The sequence below is a fragment of the Prionailurus bengalensis genome, chromosome D4 (genome assembly GCF_016509475.1).
Source record: "Prionailurus bengalensis isolate Pbe53 chromosome D4, Fcat_Pben_1.1_paternal_pri, whole genome shotgun sequence".
Classification (NCBI taxonomy): domain Eukaryota; kingdom Metazoa; phylum Chordata; class Mammalia; order Carnivora; family Felidae; genus Prionailurus; species Prionailurus bengalensis.
The window spans coordinates 29,181,179-29,204,911 of record NC_057359.1 but is presented as its reverse complement, the minus strand read 5'-3'; the positions used below and the strand labels follow the sequence as shown (position 1 = coordinate 29,204,911).

Sequence of the window (23,733 nt, the reverse complement as noted above, 5' to 3'; positions counted from 1 at the left end):
ACATCTTTCTGACATTAAGGCTTTCGTCTACCTATCCAGGAACACTTATGTCTTTTGGTTTGTTCAAATTTACTTTTTGATCTTAAAAGAGTGTTTTAAATATTTTCCACATATATAGGTGTTAGGCATTTTTTACTCCCAAGGTTTTATTGAGTTTTGGGGCTTGGGGGGATTTTTTTGCTCTATAAATTGATTTTTATTATATCATCGTATTTGGAAAATAACACCTCAAAACCATCATCATTCTTTCAGTTAACCCAAAGGAAGTAGTTACCAGTGGAGTATATGCTGTTTTTCATGTATCACTCTTTTTTTTTTTTTTAATTTTTTTTTCAACGTTTTTTATTTATTTTTGGGACAGAGAGAGACACATGTATCACTCTTAAAAATTAATGTAAGAATATAAGTTTTAATTTCATTTTAGATGAAATGTTATAGTACAGGAATTTGTTAAGGTAATATCTTAGAAAAAGAGATAGAAGGTTAAATTATTTGATGTTGAAAAAGAAGTCAAAACATAATTCTCATGGTTAAAATATGCAGTCTTTTTTCTATCTACTCTAAACCTCTGTCAAAATGTACCCAAAAAGTGAGTTTCCTTAAGGAGTCTGATCAGTTATCTTTGTTATTTATGTAAAAGACTGAGTAATAATCAGTTTAAAAGCTTGTATAATGTGATAAATGTGCTCCACATGTGTGTGCCCTTCATACCATTTCATACTTCAGTCTCCAATGGCTTACCCCACCAGTTTTCATTTTCCAAAGCAGTTTTTCAAAGTATTTATTTTTAAGTAAAATGCTCTTTGTCTTTCACCATGGCAGCTCTATTTGTGATTTATTTAGTAATACATTTCATCAAATTATAGGGTCTTAGCAACCTATACTTTCAGCCTTTTTCAGCAAGAATTTAATTAAAGGGAAATGGGAGGAGAATGCCCCTAGGTATTCCCTGTGAAATCTCTCAAAGCTGTTTCAGAAATTACTGGTGAGGAAGAGACGTGCTCAGAAAATAGCTACTTTTGCTCCACCCACAGTGCTCAGATGGAAAGCTGAGGGCAGTGGCTTCATGAGTGGGCCTGAACTCCTTTGCTGTTTATTTTAGTTCTGATAGCATGTTCTCCCTCAGCAACTAATAAAATTTATTTGGTTTGGAAAATTGTGTCTGCTAATCCAAAGGGGACAGACAGTCCAGAAATGCTGGGTGGCCTTCAACTTGTCCAATTCCTATGGCTTCAGCTCAGCAAGTTCCCCAAGCAGTGGCGTAAGGGCTGGAGCCTTTCCATGGACACTTTCCCATGGACTGAGCATCCCAGCCACATGTTGACATGGGGAGGCTGATTCAATCAGTCAGTGCAGATTACCACCCCCACACCCAACTCTTCTCCGCGTGCCCCCCCCCCCGCCCCTTGAACAGTTCCCCACATGTGCTGTGTGGTCATTTAGAAACTACATACTTTCTTTGACCAGTGCACCCTGCCCTACGTTTAGACTTCCAACTATTTGCCTACCACAGTACACCAGTGGAATTTCATGTTTTACCATTGGCCGGGTGTCTTTGGCCTTGGCTTCCAAATACAGTCATGTATTTTCAGAAATGGGCTGCCTGTGTTCTTCTAAACAGCAGATGGTTGTCCCTCTCTGTGGTTTAGATAACCTAGAAGAAATTTTTTATTCTTGGCCTAAAAATCAAACCTAACTTCTCCAGTCTATCCCTGGTGTTGCTATCACAGCCCCCTGCAGGCTGCAGGTTGCAAAAAACCTTTCTGGGAGAGCTGCTGAAATCCTTCCATAAGTCTGTGGAGTATAAGTAATTCAGCATGACCTGACGTCTCAGGTAAATCTAAATCCATTGCTTCAAAAATATTGAGAAGTTTGATGACTGGATGGAGAGTTTTTTCCTACATACTAGAATGAATGGTTCAATTGAACAAATCAAAGGAAGAATGGATGCAGGACTGACGAACCAACTGGCCTCACGGTGCGACTGTGAATGTGCTTTTTTAGCTCAGATAAGAAAACTCAGGCTTTCAGTGTTGTTGAATAATATAGGCGAATGTATATAAATGAAAGGCTAGTGTAATACCATGGACAGAAAGGTAGCAAAGAAGTATAGTAGTAACTAAAACTCCCATTTCTATTTATTTATTTATTGAGACTCCCTGAGAGCCTCTTTTTTTTAAATTTTTTTTTTTTAATTTTTTTTTTCAACGTTTTTTATTTATTTTTGGGACAGAGAGAGACAGAGCATGAACGGGGGAGGGGCAGAGAGAGACGGAGACACAGAATCGGAAACAGGCTCCAGGCTCTGAGCCATCAGCCCAGAGCCTGACGCGGGGCTCGAACTCACGGACCGCGAGATCGTGACCTGGCTGAAGTCGGACGCTTAACCGACTGCGCCACCCAGGCGCCCCTCTTTTTTTTTTTTTTACATTAATAGGATAACAAAATTAGTCATTGAAAAAGTTGACTTTTCAACTAAAAACCTGCTGATACTGATTTGTAATAGACATTACAGTGTGTTTGGGTTTGTGTTTGCTTGGTGTTGCTGCTGTTTGCTTTGAAAAGTAATCTCTCTGCACATGTAAGTGGTGATAATGGCACAGTCCTCAAATTTGGCATGCTTCTTAGATCAAGTTTTCATGGAAATACACTTTTGGGAAAGAATACATTCTAGTGCCTTGGAATTAAGTAGTTATCCAGAAAAGCTGACCCCAATTTTTGTGGGCTTCTCTGGCAACCCAAATGGCCCTGATCTCTTTCTGGTTTGGAAAGGTGAATACTGCCTGTGTTTGTCTTGAGTGAGGAAGCTTCTTCCTTCCCTTTGCCTCTCTGGCATTCCCTACCAACAGGCACTGCCCTCATTAGGAACTGTTCTTGCAGAGAATTGAATTCCGTGTTCTATTTTTATTACAGCTATTAAAAAACATTTGGAGCCAAAATTATTTAATAAGCACCTGAACTAATTTCTTTATTATACTGCCTCTTTTTGGAAAAGATGGGGCAAACAACAGTCTCAGTATTTTGGAGAGACAAAGTACAGTTTTCTAAATGCCAAGGAGCCATCTATCTAGAAGACTCTAACAGCAGAAGATGTTGGACACAGCAGAGTGCCCTGTCAGGCTTCCCTGCTTTGTGTTAGAAGTTGTTACTAAGGCTCAGATGTTCTACATGAAAGCACTGACTGGGAGCCTCTTCCTCGTATTTTAAATGAGAAAATTATAATGTACCACACATAAGTCCCAAACACCCAATCTCATTTTCCTAAAACATAGCTATAATGCAGAAAACCTCCCCTGATTAGCTAGAAGTCTGAGAGAGCCAAGTTTTTAGCTTATCATGTTTTTCTTGAATCCATTATTTTGATCAGTATCCAGGCTAGATACTGATAATTGGCTTTTTAAATTTCCATAGAAATGTATATTCATTTTATCTGGTCAGACAATACAGTACAGATGTGTATGCAGAAAACTTTAGTTATCCCCTCATTATCACCCTCTAGTACTTCTGATAACCATACCTTATACTCTTGGAGACATAGACATCTGTATAAAACAATTTTTCTCTTTTTTTAAGTAGTTATATAAACAAAAAACAAAGCATCACACCCTACACATGACTCTGGAACCTGTTTTTTAACCAATATATCTTGGATAACCTTCAAGGGATATAGATCCAGCTCATTTTTATAAAATAGGAACATATTCCCTGATATGAATGAACCTTAATTTATTCAGCTGCTTGTCAATGGATGCATTCAAACTGTTTTTAATTTTGTTTTTATAGTACTGCTGCAGTGAATATCCTCCCAGTGATGCCTTTATTTCTGCCAGGCAGAGTCACAAAAGTATGGTTATGAAGGCCAGGAAGATGTCTGTTTCACAGTTCATTATGTGGTATGACACAACCAAATGAACAAAACCGTTCCCTGTCTCACCTCTGAGAACATATGTCCCCTGTACCTACTTCAGCATGGATGTCATTCTTTGAAACTTTACTGATGTGTGAGGATGAAAATGATAGCTATGTTAGTTTACCTTTCTTTACTATTAACAAGGTTGAAATCTCCATATTTTTATTGGCCTTTTGCATTTCTTCTTTGGTAATTTGCCTTTCCCCCCTGGTTTTATTGAGATATAATTGGCATATAATGTAATTTGCCTTTTTTATTTCAAAACCAACCTGGTGCACTTTTAGAACATTTTATATAATCTGAATATGTTGGTCCAGTCAAATTCTGTTATGCAAATATATTAAGATCATATTGATTTGGTGATTTCTGCAACCAGTATTGATTATAAAAAGTTATTTTCTGGTGTTTTGGGGGCAAAATAGATTGTTTTCATTCAAATATTAAGCATGGGTCCATAAATTTAATAATTCACAGCAAATAATCGAGTGTAGTCTGAATCAGAGGCAATAAAAGATAATTGTGCGGGGCGCCTGGGTGGCGCAGTCGGTTAAGCGTCCGACTTCAGCCAGGTCACGATCTCGCGGTCTGTGAGTTCGAGCCCCGCGTCAGGCTCTGGGCTGATGGCTCGGAGCCTGGAGCCTGTTTCCGATTCTGTGTCTCCGTCTCTCTCTGCCCCTCCCCCGTTCATGCTCTGTCTCCCTCTGTCCCAAAAATAAATAAACGTTGAAAAAAAAAAAAAAAACTAAGTAAACATTTAAAAAAAAAAAAAAGATAATTGTTAACATACACATTTTTTAAACTGTGAGAATAGAACAAAGGCATTATGTATTTGCTGACTTGAATGTGTAATTTTGCAGATCTTATATAAATTTTTAAGCAATATCTTTTATTTCAGATATTTGGCGGAACTACCATTTTACCCTAGTTTCCTTGTTACATGTGTTCATGTTTATCTACTGCTCATTCCCAACAGCTCCTACCTTTGTGCTGCCAGGCATCACTCAGCCACTGTGACCTGATGGTAAAAATCACATTTAATGCACACAGCTGCTCTGAGAGCCTAGGAATGGTGCTGCCTGAAAACTGTCACTGAAGTGAGAAACTTCTCTAATGATGTACATAATTATTTCATATGGATCCTGAAAAAAGATAACATGTGGTGAATGCAGGTCAAAAGACATCCCTGCTGTTTGGGAAGGGAGGAGCCACTGAGCAGCCATGTTCCCTCTGCACCTCAGAGTTTCCTGCCTCTTGGGGGCTTCCTGGCTCCATGACAGAGGCTACAGATCCCCTTAGCCCCTGCCCAGTAGTGTTCTACTTTAGAAAGCTGGATGGAAACCGCTCCCAAGGGTCTACTAATGTGACTAAAACTGGCTGACAGCCTAGACTTTGAAAAGACTTCCCTAAATACTGGAGGGAGTGAACACAGGGTCCAGGCATCTGGGCATCTGGCTTACATGGGAAGTCCATCTGCTTGCTCCCCTGGGCCCGGGCCCCTGTTCCAAGCAGCACCTCCACTCTTCAGTCTGCAGAGTGGAGAGGCTCATGTATAACCTTAGGTAGACAACCAGCTCCAGCATCAGACCTCCTGGGTTCAGATTGTAGCTGTGAGTCCTTGGTCTCTCTCCAACTTCAGTAGCCTTTTTCTGTAAAATAAAGATAATAATGGTACCTGTTTTGTAGGATTAAACTACAGTTAACATGCTTAGCATGGTTTCAGGTGAATGCTTAATAAATGGTGGCTACCAGTCTTTAAGCCTCTCCTGTTCCTCTCCATCTGGCTTACCAGTCAGCTTTGCTGTCCCGCACACTACACCTCTGTGCAGCCTCCTGGTGTTGCTTCTGTCACAGCTGTCCCTCTGAATACCTGTCACCAGTAATAGCTGCACTTCCATCCTCTCTCATTGACTGCTCTTGGCTTCTATCAAAACCATGACCTTGGGGAAGTCAGAGGGGGCCTGTCCAGTGCAATGCATGTGGTTCCCTCCCCTCCCATGTCCTCAGTCTCAGCAGTGCTGATAAGAGCCAGACCTTCCTTCTCTTCCTGGATGACATTATTCTCTGCTTGTGTATGTCCTACCTCCTCCATCTGCAACTCCTCCTTATCTACCTGTTGTCACTGCTCAGGGCACAGACCTGGGCCCTCTTCTTCCCTGATGGAGTTCCCCAATGGGCCCTTGGAGTTCTCCACTCTTGTGTCACTCCATGCTGGCTGACGGTTCCTTAATATGTATCTTCAGCCCAGATAGCTCCCCAGAACTTTGAACTTGGATATTCAAGGGCCTACTTTATCCCTCTTTTTTGAGCGCTCCTCAGATATTCTAAATTCTATTAAAAAATAAATTTAAAAAAATGGGGCACCTGGGTGGCTCAGTCAGTTAAGCATCCGACTTTAGGTCAGGTCATGATCTCCCAGTTGGTGAGTTCAAGCCCCATGTCGGGTTCTGTGCTGACAGCTTGGACCCTGGAGCCTGCTTCAGATTCTGTGTCTCCCTCTCTTTTAGCCCCTCCCCTGCTCATGCTCTCTCTCTCTCTCTCTCTCTCTCTCTCTCTCTCTCTCTCTCTCCCTCAAAAATAAACATTTAAAAAACAAGTAAATTCGTACACCCCAAACTGAGCTCTTAGTAAATCCTTCACAAATCTTCTCTTTCCTTCTTTCCATTGGAGTAATGCTAGATCCATCCAGCTCGTTGCTCAAGAAACCTGGGACAACTTTGATTCCTACCTCACCTTCACCACCTCTCATCAAATTCATTGCCAGTTCCTCTTGATGTTACTGCTAAAATACATTCCAGATACTCTTCACTTCTCCACTGCCACCTGGGTCACGCCAGCTACCAGCTCCCCGTGGGCTCCCTGCACCCATTCTAGTCCCGCACTCTGTTCTCTGTGCTGCAGCTGGAGTGATCTTTGACTGTAACTCACATCCTGGCACTCCTCTGTGTAAAGTCCTTCAGGCCAGAATAATCACTGAATAGAATCCCAGAGCCTTCCTTCCTTTGGTACCGCCTCATCACAGGCCACCTCACCTTTGCACTCTGGGGTTTCTCTCTTCTTCTGACCTTGCTCTTCCCTGTCTCGGGACCATCACAGCTGCCATTCCCCCAGCTGGAATGCCCAGCTGGAATGCCCTTCTGGCTACTCTTCACCTAGCTAATCTCAGCTCAGCTGGAGAGGCGGTCCCTGACCACCCAATCTAAATTGGGACACTTTATTCTGTTTTACCTCAGCCTGTCCTTTTCCTTAATGCCTTTTTCTCAGTTTTGGTGTGTGTATGTGAAGTGTACCTCCCACCGGGCCCCAAAACAGACCTAGTCTGTTTTGTTCCCAGTTTTCTGGCCTGTACCTGGCACACAGAAGTGTTCCGTCATCTTCCTTGAGTGAATGACCACCAGCTCCTTGCCATTGATTATAACAGGGGAGGTGGCATGGGAATTGCAGCCTAGAGCACCGGTGGCATCCATGGTGTGGCCCCCAGATGTGCCAGGTGATGCAGGGGTGGGGGCACCATGGCAGTTGTTCTTTGCCAGGCGTGGGGAGATGGGGGAAAGGGGTCCAGCAGGACTTCCCAGAAGAGTTGAAGCTCAGGGTGAGAATGTGAGATCAGAGAGTCAGAGGGGGGCCTTTATCCTGCCCTCTGTTTGCTTCTGTGAGACTCATTCCAACTCATCAGCTTTGTCTAGCCTTGCCCCAGAGTTAATCCAGGACAGAGGTCTGCAGGAGTTATGCTGAGGGAGAAGAAAAAAGAGAAATCACGAGAAATTGCACCGTGACTCCGCCTATTCATTTCCTGCTCCTGCACCCATTCCCTGGGCTTCACGCCAGCTCCTGCAGAGAAATGGCCCAGAAGCCATGGTGAAGGGAAAGCCCTGAAGGGGTTTTTGGGTAATAGGGAGGGTTTGTGCCCTCAGCTTTTGTTTTTCTTACTAAAGGCAGTAAACATCTTTGGCAGAACCTGGAAAGCACTCTGCTGTCTGTGGTGCTGCAGGTGAAGAGGCAGGAGGCCTTCCTTGGGAAAGTAGGGCTGAAAGAAGAAAGAGAAGTCTCACCAGGCCAGAACAGGCCCACTGTTCACAGGGGTGGGGACGGCCACCAGTGGCTCAGAGTTAGACAGGTGTCTCCTCACTCTACCTCCCAGGAGGTAGAACCCCTGATTCACCGACCTGACACAGGAGGAACCTCCACATACCTTCTTCTATGGAAACACAGCTCCACAAAATGTTTGGGGCCCAGAGTACCATGGTAGGGATCAACTCTGGATCTACCAGGTCATAACCACCATATATGAAATTGTTACTAAAGGAAAAAAATTTTTTTTAACTTTCAAGCAACAGATTTGCAAATACAGTTACTGAACGTTTACTAGATGTCAAGCATTGTGCTAATCTTTGTACATGTATAATTACTGCATTTGATACCTCTGAGAACACTATGAGGGAGATAGGCCCATTTTACAGATGAGTAAGCTGAGGTTTGGAGGTTAAATAATTTTCTCAAAAGCCATCCAGGTAGTCGGTGGTAGCTCTGGGACTCAAACCCAGGTCTGATTACACATATTAAATCTTTATGATGTACTTTAAAACATAATTTTTTTTTAATTTACATCTAAGTTCATTGGCATATAGTGCAATAATGATTTCAGGAGTAGAATCCAGTGATTCATCCCCTACGTATAACACCCAGTGCTCATCCCAACAAATGTCTTCCAAACATAACTTTTTTTTTAAATTAGGGATGTATACCTCAAGGCCTTTTTCCATCTTATTTTTTATCATTTTCTTCCTTCACTGATATTTGTTTATCCTTTTTGAAAGCATTTTTTTTCCTTTGAGCATTTCTCTGATTTCTTGAGTTGAATTGGAAGCAAATTCACATTATTTTGCAAATGGACACTTGGTGAATTTCATGGATACTATAAATATTAACTGCTGCTGACCATGATGAAAAGATTCACAAGCTGGATTCGTGACTGCATTTTGATCTCTCTCAGTAACCCTTTTCTGTTTAAAATTTTGTTTGTTTTTTGCTGAAAGGAAGAAGATTTCTCTCCCCACATCAGCTGTCATCTGCCTCTGGCTTCGGCACCTTCCCAGCCTTGAAAAAGCAATACTGCATCTTTTTGAAAAGCTAATCTCCAGTGAGAGAAATTTCCTGAGAAGGATCGAATGCTTTTTGAAAGATTCATTGCTGGTACGTGCTGGGCTTTGATTAGGAGAAAACTCCTTAAACAGGATGCTGGGTATCATCTCTTTTTCTCAAAGCAAGGGGAAATGTAAACAGAGAATTTTAATGTATCTGCATTTTGTTGTAGAAATACCAGTGGCCGGGCTTTTCTGCATACTTGGAGCGTGTATTGAAAATGGGGGCTTCTAGATTTACTTGACTGATGCACCTTCTATTGCATATTCACAAGAATTGATATTAGAGCACACTGTTTTCAAACAATATTTCTTATTTCCATATGAAAAGTTAGTTTTAAAAAATGAAGATCTTATGAATGAGAGGAGGAATAAAACAAAACCCTAGAAGAAATATTAAAGCAACAAAAACAAGGAAGAATTCTGTAAGTTTTCTTTTGGTATAAGCCTTCCAGCCTTGAACCCTCCTCCCCCGATGTGGCTCACCTATCCTCCCTTGTACTTGGGCCTGGGAATTTGGGGGCTCAGTGGGCCAAATGGAATGGCCTCATTGCCTAATCCAGTGTTAGGTGGCAGGGTTCACAGGCAGCCCCCAGAACTTGAGGGGTGGGGCTGTTTTCCTTTTGTAGGAGGCAACTCTGTGGAATTCATGTGCATTTTTGTAAGAGCAGGAATAAAGACCAATGCTGCCTGAAAAAAACAGTCAAAAACTAAGGGAGGTGCCTTGCTCCCTGTGCCTCTGTTTTACCAGAACCCCTGTGGTTTCTAACATGCTTTCTCATTAGCTGTCATAACCTGGGGAAGATAGGGTGCAGAGATTTTCTTCCTGCTGTACAGACGGAGAAAATTAGTTCAGAGATGGGGAAGTCAGATCTTCAGTTGGGGGCAAGGAAACTGGCAGGAGAGTGTATTCACCTCCCCACTTGAGCTGAGACTTTGGAAGGGGGAAGCTCTGAGGTTGGCTCAGTTTCCACAATGCCCACCTCCCAGACACCTTCTATTTTTTATAATTCAGTTGGAACGTCCTGTTTTCTTTCTCTTTCAAATTGGAGGCTGTGTTAGGGAATCCTAATTGAAACAGTTGCCTTCTTCCTATGTCCATTGTTCCTTGTAGGTACCCCCCAGCTCTCATATGTAACTGTCCAAGCTTTCTCTCTTACTCCATAGGCTTCTTTCTGCCTTCACGTTCTGGGGCCTCCCAGGTGACTGTGGATGGTGCTATAGTCACCGTTGGCCATGGACCTGTAAGTTAAGTGGCACAAACTGAACCCAGCTGATTTGAAGTTTGCAATGTTTGACAGGAAAAAAAAAAGTAAGGAAGGGAGGAAGGGAGGAAGATAGGGACAGAAGACTGAGAGAGCAGCAGAGAGGTTTTTGTTTTTAGGAAAATGACTGCTTGACCTCACCATTCAAAAGAGTTGCATAGTACCTTACTAGGTGAGAAATAAGAATGCACCTTACATAATAATAATTATAGTAAAATTCAAAATGAACAAAGGTGTTTGTTTATATAGCCCATTTCAAACATTACTTTTATTATCAGGTAAATCTCTATTTCTATTTTTAACGTAAATGTGATGGTATAATTTAATTTTCTCTAGTCCTTTTTCCGTGGCAAAATATAGTACCTGAGTTATTTCCTTGCTGTCAGGGTCCTTATTAAATTGTCTTTAGATCCTCTCCCTGTAGATAAATTCCAGTTCTATCGACATTCTGAGTTGGTTTGATTCTGCGGCCCTTCATTGGTCCTGTGGTTCTTCTCTGAACCTCCCCCATGTCCTTTTTACCTGGGCCCTCGGGCTTGAGAGCCAGGAAGCAGGCACCCCCACGGAACAGTGCCCTTACACAGCCTTCAAGTCTCCAACTTTTATAGTTTGATCTCCCCTAGGCAGACAGCTTCGAAGGCCGTTGATCTACAAAAGTATTTATCAGGATCATGTGTGTAGATTTCAGAGCTTCCATTATGGTCAGAGGAGGATTCCAGAGGGTGTTATTTGGTTTAATTTATTGTGGCATTGGCAGGATGTGACCTCTCTATGCCTTATCGTTCAAGGAGGTAATTACAGTGCAGAGTTGCAAGTCCCTGGTTGGCGTGGGCTGTTCTCCTCAGGCATCCTGGGGCTGCAGTGCTAGAAAACCAGGCAGGCTGGAAGATGGCTATGACGTGACTGAGTGATTAGAAGGGTAACCTGAAGAACCTGCTTCCTAATTGCATCATCTCATTCGTTTATCACAGCATGTATCTCCGTGCAGTGACAAGGCCATGCAGAAGTATCAGAGAGATCTCCTAGACTCTGCTAGCAGGGTCCTGCTGTGTTTGCCTCCAGAAGAAACTTGATGCCTATTACATTAGGGTTGGATTCTGAGAGTAATTAAAGTGTGATGGTCTACGTAACTTGTATTTTATATGGAGCACTGTTAATTATGTTTCCATCTTTTGGGACTGTCCAGAAATAGCCCTGGAAATTCTATAGTTACAAGATGTTGCAAAAACAAAAGATAAAAGTGTGGTATAGGTTGTACAAAGGGAAATGATCTCCCCAAATGTTCTTTGGCCTCTCGGAGACTTGAAAGCTTGGTATTTTCTTTTCCCCTTTTTTTTTTTTGGTAGTTCATTTTTTATTATTTTAAGTTATTAAAATTTTTTTTAATGTTTGTTTATTTCCAAGAGAGAGAGAGACAGAGCGCAAGTGAGGGAGGGGCAGAGAGAGGGGGAGACACAGAATCCAAAGCAGGCTCCAGGCCCAGAGCTGTCAGCCCAGAGCCCGATGTGGAGCTCAAACCCACGAACTGCGAGATCATGACCTGTGCCAAAGCTGGCCTGTGCCAAAGCTGGAGGCTTAACCAACTGAGCCACCCAGGTGCTCCTTAATTTTAATTCCAGGTAGTTTACAGACAGTATTAATATTAGTTTCAGGTGTACAATATAATGATTCAACACTTCCATATATCACCCTGTGCTCATCACAAGTATACTCCTTAATCCCCATCACCTCTTTAACTCATCCCCCACCCACCTCCCCTCTGGTAATCATCAGTTCTCTAGAATTAAGAGTCTGTTTTTTAATTTTTTTCTCATTCTCTCATTTTTTTCCCTCTTTGCTTGTTTGGTTTCTGAAATCCACATATAAGTGCAATTATATGTTATTTGTCTTTCTCTGACATTATACATTAAGCATTATTCTATCTCCATCCATGCCATTGCAAATGGCAAGATTTCATTCTTTTTTATGGCTGAATAATATTCCATTGTGTATATATATATATATATGTGTGTGTGTGTGTGTGTGTGTGTGTGTGTGTAATTGTGTGTATATATGTATATACATATATATATATATTTTTTTTTTAATTGGTGTTCTTGTATTCTTTGGGTAAATACCCAGTAGTGTGATTGCTGGATCATAAGGTAGTTCTATTTTTAACTTTTTGAGGAATCTCTATACTGTTTTCCATAGTGGCTGTACCAGTTTGCATACCCCCCAACAATGCCCAAGGCTTCCTTTTTCTCTACATTCTTACCAACACCTGTTGTTTCTTATGTTGCTGAGTTTAGCCATTCTGACAGGTGTAAGGTGTTTGATTTGTTTTTCTCTGATGAGTACCTTTTCATGTGTCTGTTGGCCATCTGTATTTCTTTAGAGAAATGTCAGTTCATGTCGTCAGCCCATTTTTTAATTGGATTATTCATTTTGGAGTATTGACTTTTATATGTTCTTTATAAATTGGGTACTAACTCTTTATCAGTTATGTCATTTGCAAATATCTTCTCCCATTCCATAGGCTGCCTTTTAGTTTTGTTGATTGTTTCCTTTGCTGTTCAAAAGCCTTTTATTTTGATGTAGTCCAAGTAGTTTATTTTTGCTTTTATTTCCCTTGCCTCAGGAGACATCTAAAAAGAAGTTGCATGTCTAGAAGTTGCTGTAGTCAATGTCAAAGAAGTTACTGGCTGTACTCTCTCCTAGAATTTTTATGTTTTCAGGTTTCAGATTTAATTATTTAATCCATTTTGAATTTATTTTTGTGTGTGGTGTAAGAAAGCGGTCCAGTTTCATTCTTCTGCATGTAGCTGTCCAGTTTTCCCAACACCATTTATAGAAGAGACCATCTTTTTCCCATTGGTTTTATTCTTTACTTCTTTGTCAAAGATTAATTGACCATATAATTGTGGGTTTATTTCTGAATTTTCTGTTCTTTCCATTGACCTATGTGTCTATTTTTGTGCCAGTACCATACTGTTTTGATCACTACAGCTTTGTAATATAATGTGAAGTCCAGAATTGTGATACCTCTAGCTTTGCTTTGCTTTGCTTTTTCAGGATTGCTTTGACTATTCAGGATCTTTTGTGGATCTATACACATTTTAGAATTGTTTGTTCTAGTACTGTGAAAAATGCTATTGGTATTTTGATAGGGATTGCATTAAGTTTGTATATTGGAAAGCCTGCTATTTTCCATTAAGACAGGCACCAACCTAATATTACCTGAATTCTAAATGCATATATATCTTTTTGACTTCCAAAACAAAAACAAGTTTTCAAAACCTGCTTACTTTTGAGACTCACCCTTTGGCTTCCATGGGCTAGGCTGGCCCCAAGTTCATGGCCACCTGCTGCATGTGGTGGCTCCTAAATAAATTGCAGTATTAACCTCAGTTTGTCATTTACTGTGCAGACTGACACCTTTCAAAGCAGATGGTCTTGTGTTTTCCTTGACAGAATACACACTTCAAGACCATAATCTATAGCTTCAGACCTACCTTAAAAACTAATGTCACCAAAAGCAGTGAAAACTACTTGCTAATTATACAGGGGTTTTTTTTGACACTGGTTTCCCAAGGCTGACCCAAATCAGAAGGATGTTATGTTTTCTAGTTACAATTCTGTCTGTGGAGCCCAGAAAGCTATTGTTTATATTCCACATTTGAATGAAAAGTGCTGGCTGGGTGGCACAGTGGCGCTGTGCTTGGCTGCCCTGCTGCATGCCAGGGCCGGGATGTACCCTCGTTCCCATGCCCTTTCATTCTACTCCTCTGTTGGCTGACCCCACATGCTGCCTGCCCCCCCAGCTGGGTACAGAGGAGCTGGTCCCTCATCTTCACAGATAGATTTGCCCATGAAAGAAGGGAGGAGAGGGGGAAGGGAGACTGGGTTCATTTTGTTTTTGTTTATTCGGATTTTAAATCTGAAAATACTCCTCATATTCTCTCCTACCCAAAAGTCTTCACAGCTCAGTTAAAATTCTTTATCTTGTCAAGTATGCCTCAATAAAGCCGGGGGGAAAATTAATTCGTAATCTAATAACAACTTAAGAATAAAAAACATGAAGGTATCTCAGTGTCCTTGTTAACCTCCCTGATGTGAGATAGAATATGTTCTTGTCTTCATCCTCCAAAGAGCAGTTGTAGCTACTTCAAAAAGAAAAACTTCCTTTACACAAAATTCCAAGCACAGTTCCCCATTAATAAAAGATTATACTAAAGAATTAACTCCAGATCCCAGATGATGTCAGTTTTCTGTACTTGAATAACTTCTTACCAATGTTCTAGGGTTTTCTTTTCCATATTTTTCATTAGAAGTTTTTTAAGCATTTCTTTTTTGAGTGCTTTAATGTGGCGCATGAATTTAGCAGTGATCGAATTGAAAGTGTGGTGGCTTATGCTTGTAACAGAAAGGTAAAGAATCTGCATCTCGTACAGTAGTTGCACTTCCCATCATTGACCTCTGGGGGGCACCAGACCCCGCTCCCACCCCCCCCCCCCCACCCCCGCCCCAGCATTGTCTCTGCAAAGGAGGCCCAGATTGCAAGTGCTGCTTTACTGTTGGGGGGTTCAGGACTTTGCAATGGACCAGTCAAATGAAGGGAGAGAAAAAACAAAAAAAAGCACAGTGTTCGACCTGGGGTTTTAGTGCCACTTAGTCACTGAGCCAAGAAGCAGCTCTCAGGTTGAGGGACCATCTTCCTGCTCAAGCTGCACAAGCTAACTATATAGAGTCCACTGGGCGAGGCTAGAAAGAACTTAAGGTTTTAGGGATCTTGTTCAACATCCAGAGCTGGCATCCCTTTGTCTTAACGCCCTTGGAGAGCATGGGTAAATTTAAAATTTTAAAAACTTAAGTTTTTCTTTAAGCCCAGAAATGATACATTTATCACTAACTAAACAATAATTACATTATGGAATATGGAAAAAAATTGCTTGTAGTATAAACAACATCTGGTAAAGATTTAAAAGAAAGAAAAATTTTCCAAGCTCAAATTTATTGAAAGAAACTTGAGTGTTTTGAAACAAAATGGGTCCTGAAATGTAAAAGGGATATTTACAGTCTTCTTTTTAGCATTTTGGAAGTAGAAAAGAAGAAAATGGCATCATAAAACATACATATTTATAAAGGTGCCTTATTTTACACAATAGATACGAAGATTTTATATAAGTAGATATTTTAAAAACCAAATTGTTTTTCAACTCAATAAAGGAGCTTACTATTGAAATGAATCTTATGAAGAATCCCCTTTTTAAAAGAGCAAAGTTATTTTTTGATAAATACAGTCACCCTTTAATTATATTACAAGACAATATATTATATTATATATTATTATAATAATATATAATATTATATATTATAATATATAATATATAATAATATAATTATATATAATATATTATTATATTATTATATAATATATTATATATTATATATTATATATCTTAAAATATTATATTAAATTAATTATATACATATATTAACACAAGGGTTCCCACCTGTCCGGGTTTGGAGGCTGCTGGGTCAGCTCAAGGGGGAGCTTCTAATCATCCACTTCTTTTTAAAAGAATGATCATTCCTAACTAAAAATAGTTAACTATATTAAAATAGACCATGAAAGAGAATCTGTTCCAGGCTTCCTGTACCTCATTTTACCTCTCACCTCTCAAATCATATTATAATATCCCTTTTTGGTTTATATTCTCTTTTTCCCCTCCTCCCCATACTCTATCTTAAACACACAAGGAATCAGAAAATGATAAAAAAGAGGAAAGATTTCTTCCATGAGAGTTATGTTCTTCCATGTTCTCAGGCCTCTCTTAAGTGACAAGTGGCTTGTAATAATCCTCGATAAATTGGAATGGAAGTAACAGATTGGACGTCAAGGACAGTTGGCCTCTCCCTCACCTTCCCCCCACGACACAGGACTAGAGCACACCGCCGCCACACATTTCTTCTGTGTGGACTTTGTCGTCCCTTGTTTTGTTGAGGGATGGGAATGGGCTGTCCTAGGCAGAGAGGAGATACACAGGGCATTTTGGAATCGCTGTGGGAGATCGGAAGGGGATACACACCCAACAGGACAATCTGGTCCGTAGGAAGAGGAAGTCAGAGTCTGGAGCCCTCCATCATCATCCTTTGTTAGTCCTCTGACATTCACTGAAAGGATTGGGGTGGTGTGAGGGGAAGAGAGAAGGGCAAAACACGTGTTATTGATGGCCTCTTGGTGACATAGTTTCCCTAGATTTGAAATAATCTGAACATGGAAATCATTAGGCCAGTTGGAGAAGAGCAAGCAGAGCTTGAGAAGGAACAGATTTTGGTAGGATGGAGAAAAACAGATAAACAGATGGAACCCAAGAAAGTTTTTCTTGCCCTCATTTTTACAGGAAAGATAATCCCCTGGATTGTAGGGCTTCAGAGCTAGGGTTCGAGCTGGGTTGCAGAGTGGCCTGTGGTGTGTTTACTGTAGGGTCCCCTTCCACAAATAAGCCAGGACACAGAGGGGTTAAATGTTCGCCTCGTCCCTCACAAGGATGCTGTAAAGATTCAGAAGGGAAATTTATGGCTTCCAAAGAAGCATAAATTAAGACTTTAATTCTATTTGGAGGATTCTCTTGATAGGAAAAGCAGCTTAAGTTTGCTTTTGTGATTTGATGTCACTGGGACACATGCCTGGCCTGTGAGCACTCCAGGCTTCATGAGGGGACTCACTGACCCTGAAATTATGTGCTCGGGAAGTGTAAAGAGTCTTGTTTTAAAAACCATCCGTAAGGGCTGAGGATGAGAAAGAGCTGTTCACGGCTCTGGAACAGCAAGGAAGACTGCTTTTTAAATCAAAATCTCTGCCACTGCTGTTTCAGCAAGGCTTCCCTGCCTCCTGGCATCTTATCTGTTGTAAAAGCTGAAATGGGTTGTAGAAGCAGGTTGAGAGCAACCGAAAATCTGAAATATTTAGACAGAAGGAACTCTAAGAGAGTCCATTGGCATGGAGAGAGCAGGCAGCTCCACACATTCTGGAGATATTTAAAACATTGGATTGAGTGGTTTTGATAGAAAACACTGCATAAAATAGAAGTATGTCCAAACTCGAATTCTCTTTTAATGAATTGAGTTACAGCGTCCTTTCTTCTCCCCCTTGAGTTTCATAGTAGCCCTGTTCTACACAGTGGATCATCCTCTCCTTTGCCATTTAGAAATCTGTGATCAGTGTTGAATGATTTTCTACTAGCATCAAATGTATAGAGTGGCTCTAGATTCGTTAGACCATTCTCAAAAGGAATGGTTCTGTTTACCATTTCTAGTTTTGGTTTTCTATCAGTGCATTTTCAGGCTCTGTGTATCTGTCTGCCTGTGGACATTTGACAGTATTTGGTCTTAAACACTTAAGAGGCATATTGTCCATCTACGAAAGTCTGAAAAATTTTTGGCGAATTTGATGAATCATTTTAAGACATACAGTGTGCTGGGGTGCCTGGGTGGTTCAGTTGGTTAAGCATCCGACTTCAGCCCAGGTCATGATCTCATGGTTTGTGAGTTTGAGCCCCACATCAGGCTCTGTGCTGAGAGCTCAGAACATGGAGCCTGCTTCAGATTCTGTGTCTCCCTCTCTCTCTGCACCTCCCCCACTCGCTCTCTCTCTCTCTCTCTCTCTCTCAAAAATAAATAAACATTTAAAAAAAAAGACATACAGTGTGCTTTTCCCTTCTTGTTTGATTTTTCCATTATGAATATGTAGAAACTTTTATGGTATTTTCTGGGCATTTATCCAGTGACCTGTTCATAACTGTTATTATTTACAGTGGGTCTGAGACTCCAGGAGATTAACAGACTTGCCTGAGATCAAAGCCAAGAAATAACTTGCATCTCTTCTGTTGAACTGTGGCCCTGCCAGATTATTTCTTGAGTACATAATGATTTTACCTATGAGAATTTTTAGTTGGTCTCTTTTAGATAAAAATTCACATCAGTGAAGGATGAGGGAGCATGGGTTACTCTACCTAGAGAGTAGAGATTTGTAACTTACAAATCACAAATCTCTCTCTTCCAATAATTAAAAGAAGTTATCCCATCATTTTATAAGTGGTGGTGCTCTTGCCTGGAGCCTTCTGTGGCGGGATGTAGTGACGGTGTATGAACACTAGATGGCACACGTTCAATGTTACAACTCAAAATGCCCAGCTCAAACCAGAGAGTAGAAAAGAAAGTCTGTGGAGATAGGTTCCATTCTTTCTTCAGCGTGGTCCGGAAAACTTGAGAGGCAAAGCATATCCTTTCTTCTTTTTTTGTTGAGGGGGCTTTGAAAAAATGTTTGCCAAAGCTGGTCATATCAAGTGTGGTATGACTCAAATTCCTTAATCCACTCACATTTGGATGCTACTGTAAAATATGTGTTTGTTTCACAAATGGCATTTTTCATCTGGCTAACTCTCATGCTTTGAGCTCTGGCTGAAAAGACAGGGAACCTGAGTCAGGCCCATTAAAGCCCTACCTAAGCTATGGTGGGTCAACTTCTGCAGGCTTGAACCATCAGAACCATCACAAAAATATTCATAGAATAAATTAGATCACTTCCCTTGTTCAAGATGATGGTATCTATATTTTGTGTTCGTTGGGTTAATGAACTTTTCCATTGTAAATAATAGAAGCTGCTAAATTCTTTTCTTTTTAATTTTTTTTTTTAATTTATTTTTGAGAGACAGAATGTGAGCAGGGCAGGGGCAGAGAGAGAGGGAGACACAGAATGTGAAGCAGGCTCCAGGCTCTGAGCTGTCAGCACAGAGCCCAACGCATGGCTCGAACCCATGGACTGTGAGATCGTGTCCTGAACTGAAGTTAGACGCTCAACTGACTGAGCCACCCAGGCACCCCACTAAATTCATATATAGTTCCAGATGGTGGTAGTCCCCGCTTTCTTTACTAATAATCGTCAATTACTATGTTGTCACTGCTCAGTAAGGAGGAATGAAAAGATAGCAGGCCCAGACCTGACCTTGAGGCACTTCTAGGCCATGGGAGGTGGTCAGGTCCATGGGCACTTTGTGTAAAACTGGCAACGCACACAAGCTCTGCCTTCACTACAACATGCTGGTGAAAGGCATTTTTAAATTTCCCATGATACTTATTGACCATGATACTTACTTTCCCATGATACTTATTGACTCTTTTTTTTGGATCGTATGGGCTTATTGTGGAAAATGTGGAACATACAGGAGTATAACAAGGAAATAAAGCTTGTCCATGATCTCTTTGCCTCAAGAGAACCCATTTGCTCCATGCACTTGGATTTTTTTTTCTAACCCAAAGAAATATGCCCATTTTCTAGACACCAGCAGTTCTAGACAACTCATCTCCCCGATAATAACCAGTCATTATGTTATCAGTGAAATGCTTCTGATATTTTACTTTTGGTCTCTTTTACAGCCTGAAGCAGCCTGCTACCCTGCCATATTCAGAATTGTTGATGAAATGTTCAGGTAAATGGGGTGCTATTTCTGCTAATAATTGGCCTAGAAATGCTCAGTTTCCAAATATGAATAAAAGAATTTGTGGTAGTCTCTGGCTATACCATGGGGAAGTTAGTTTCTGATTCTGTCTTACCCATCCAAGCTATTTGGTAAAACCCAAATGCCAGTGTATATTTAAAAGCCAATGCCTAACAATTAAGATAACTTTATTTTTTTTAACCATTTAAAATTCTAATGATGGTAGAGGGGGGTGGGAGGGAGGAGAGGGTGGGTGATGGGTATTGAGGAGGGCACCTTTTGGGATGAGCACTGGGTGTTGTATGGAAACCAATTTGTCAATAAATTTCAGAAAAAAAAAAAATAAAAAATAAAATAAAATTCTAATGATGGTAGAAAGGCAGAATTGAATTCGATATTAAATCATTAAATATTCATGTAGGATTTTTCTCAGCTCAAAATAAAGTGTAGCAGTGTACTCCCTTCACCACATGAGGGCTGACCAATCTTTTTAAAAGATTTTAAAGCTAAGAAAAAACAAGAAAAATAAGTAAGGCAATTCTTAAGAGAGCTCTTCTGAAAGGCAAAATCAACTATGCGTGTTATCCTCTGACACATTAATTTTGCAAATGTGAGTACTTCTTGGGAAGTATGTTGGATTTATAGATGGTGAGAGGTGAGAGCCCAATGGATACGAGGCAGTGGATACCATGGCTGGCAGTTAGTGGGAGCTTGTTACCCAGAGAGGGTTTCTGTCCTCTTTTGTGGGTACTGGTGCAGCCCTGGTACTCACCCTCCCCCACCCGTCCCCCTTGGCATTCACCAGTAGAGCCTCCAGGGCAGACAGTAACCCTGGGGAAAGGAATTTTTACAGCAGCCCTTAAGTTGGTCTTGAAACATACCAGCTTCAAGCTAAATGAGCATAGGAATAAGTCACAATGCGGTTTTTAGTTTAAAGCGGGGAAGGTTTGAGTTGATTTCTTTTGTTTCAATATAAAGTTAGTTGTGTGAAAATGCGCAGAAACCAATCCAGGTACACACAGATTCTTCCACCGTTTACTGAGTAGATTTGACCCTGACAGTTTACCCCCTTGGAGCTCTTTCTCCACTTGAAAAAGAAAACGGTCTGTTGATTTTGCATACCTGGGCATACAGTGTACAAATACTTCTAGAGAGCACTCACGCCTATATGGAGGGGATATGCAGTGCTTCATAATTTAAAAACCAAGCAAGGAAGCTTTGCAGATTGCTACCTTAAAGAAAGTATTTCGGAAAGGAGTGACGCACAAGGACCGAAATCTAATGAGCTAGGATACTGCTGAAGCTTATGGCACACACAAAAAATGTTTCCACTCTTCCCTTTTACAGTTCAGAGTCACATGTTTGCCAGATTAATCATTAAACGTGTGTAATCTGGCTTTGCATTGCTCAGGTATGCACTCCTGGAAACCGATGGAGCCCCAGAAGTACTAGCCGCTATTCAAGTGTTTACATGGTGCTTTGTGGAAGCTCTGGAAAAACAAAACAAGCAGGTTTGTTATATTGCACATATTAGTCATTCCCCCCAAGCGGGGGTGGGGGGGAAGGCTGTTAAGAGTATCTGGCTAATCACCAGAAAGGAGCACTTAATTTTTAGTGATTTTGATAGACTGTTTTGCTTATGAAGAAAGCTTCCAAATGAATGCCCCAGCAAAGGTAAAACCATTTTAATTGAAAATGAATCCAGATAGTTCTTGTCTGCCCTGTGCCCTGGTACCCGGAAGCATTTATCTACTGTTGTGTAAGAAAACTGGCGTGCCAGCATGTGCCACCCTGGAGGACACATTTTCCAGGCCCTGTGTTGTATGCTCTCTGCTGAGCGGGACTCTGCCCTTGTCAGGCCAGCAGTAGTGTATGTAGTATGTGCTAAGAAGGAAATGCCACAGAGTACAGAGCAGTGCTGGACATTCTTAATCATCAGAGTTTCCCTGCCTGGAGGAACCCAAATGTGAACTGGGTTCCAGGAGAGAAAGGAGCCAGTGAGAATGACGAAGAGAGATTTGAATGATTATAGAGAAGCAGCTAGGAATGACAAAGACCAAGAAGTGTGAGGTGGTCACAGTCAGTAAGAAGCCACGCGTGGGGGGCTGCAGGAAGGCTTGTACTGCAGGGCCCCCTCAGCAGACACCAGGCAGCTGCTGCCAAGGGCCAGTGACCAACTAGAGGGACCTTGTGAAACAGGAAGCATTTCTACCAGAGCTTTCGCTTTGGGATATTTTAACTGACCTTTACTGTGTGTGGGGTCCACTGCAGCTCCCCAGGAGGTGGGCCATGGTCCCCTCCTGGTGGCTTTCTACAGCCTCACATAGGAGAGCAGTGCTGTGCGATGCTTGGCCCTGCTGCAATCCCACACATCCCTACACCAAAGAAATCTCTCAGGTTTTAGCAGATGTTCTGCTTTTTAAGACAATCATAAATATTTATGATTTTCTCTCATCCTTTTTCCCTAGAGAGGTTAACTAGACTGTAGCAAACCGCATTTCAATACCCAGCCTAGAATTTGGGAGGAGAGCTCTGCTGAAAAACACTTGTTGGCCCTCACACCTATTTTGAGGCATAACTATAAACATCTTTTATCCTTCCTATACATTCTCTGTATTCCCAGTTAGGAACCAACCTCTAAAAAACCTGCCCCTTTGAGTCCTGAAGACACCTAGGTTAGGGCAGATGACACTGGTTAAAGCATTAGCTTAAGGGTGTTTTTCTTATCAGCGTTGCTCCTGACTGTTGGCCTTGGGCACTGTGGATTTGGACTAGAGTTACAGTTGCTTTTAATTAATTTGTTAAAATTATTATTTTTTTAATGTTTACTTATTTATTTTGAGGGAGAGAGTGCACGAGTAAGCGGAGAGAGGAGTAGGGGCAGAGAGAGAGGGAGAGAGAGAATCCTAAGCAGGCTCTGCACTGTAAACACAGAACCTGATGCAGGACTCCATCTCATGACCACAAGATCATGAGTCATATGCTTACCTGACTGACCCATCCAGGCACCCCTTAATTGATTTGTTTGTTCTTATTTTTTTTAGTCTTTTTTTTTTTTATTGAGGTATGATTAACAAATACTAGTTTCAGGTGTACAACATAATGATTTGATATTTATATATATTGTGAAATGATCACGATAAGTCCAGTTAACATCTGTAACTAGAGTTACAAAGCTTCTTGTGATGAGAACTATTAAGATACACTCTCTTAGCAGCATTTCAATATGCAATACAGTATTATTAACTGTATACCATACCATACATTACAGCCCCAAGACTTACTTATTTGTTAACTAGAGGTTTATACCTTTTGATCACCTTCATCCATTTTGCCCACTCCCCAGCCTGCCTCTGGCAACCACCAATCTGTTCTCTGTATCTGTGAGCTCAAGTGGTGTATTGCTCTGTTTTGTTTTTTTGATTCTACCTGTAAGTGAGATTATATGGTACTTATCTTTCTCCGTCTGACTTATTTCATTTAGTAATGAAATAAGTTCTCAAGTTCTATCCATGTTACAAATGGCAAGATAGCACTTTTTTTTTTTTTTAAGGCTGAATGTGTAGAACACATTTTCTTTATCCATTCATCCATCCGTGGACACTTAGGTTGTTTTCATGTCTTTGCTGTTGTAAACAATGCTACAGTGAATGTGGGGGGTGCAGATACCTTTTTGAATTAATGTTTTCATTTTTCCTGGGTAGATACCTAGTAGTGGGATTATTGGATCATATGGTATTTCTGATTTTTTGAGGAACCTCCATACTGTTTTCCACAGTGGCTACACCAGTTTACATTTTCACTAACAGTGCACAAGGGTTCCATTTTCTCCACATCCTTCCCAGCTTGTCTTTTTGAAAATAGCCACTCTAACAGGTGTGAGGTGATATCTCATGGTGGTTTCGATTTGCATTTCCCTGATGATTAGTGATGCTGAA

At 40.9% G+C, this 23,733-nt stretch overlaps 1 protein-coding gene across 2 annotated transcripts in view; it reads left to right on the top strand.

Moving 5' to 3' along the window:
- FANCC (FA complementation group C) overlaps window positions 1–23,733 on the top strand; it is a 263,701-nt gene that overhangs the window by 205,656 nt on the left and 34,312 nt on the right. For both annotated transcript variants that reach the window (XM_043566837.1, XM_043566836.1), the window contains exons 9-11: window positions 8,944–9,100; window positions 19,734–19,786; window positions 21,207–21,306. In XM_043566837.1, coding sequence (XP_043422772.1) covers window positions 8,944–9,100; window positions 19,734–19,786; window positions 21,207–21,306 — 310 coding nt within the window. The remainder of the gene's footprint in view (window positions 1–8,943; window positions 9,101–19,733; window positions 19,787–21,206; window positions 21,307–23,733) is intronic.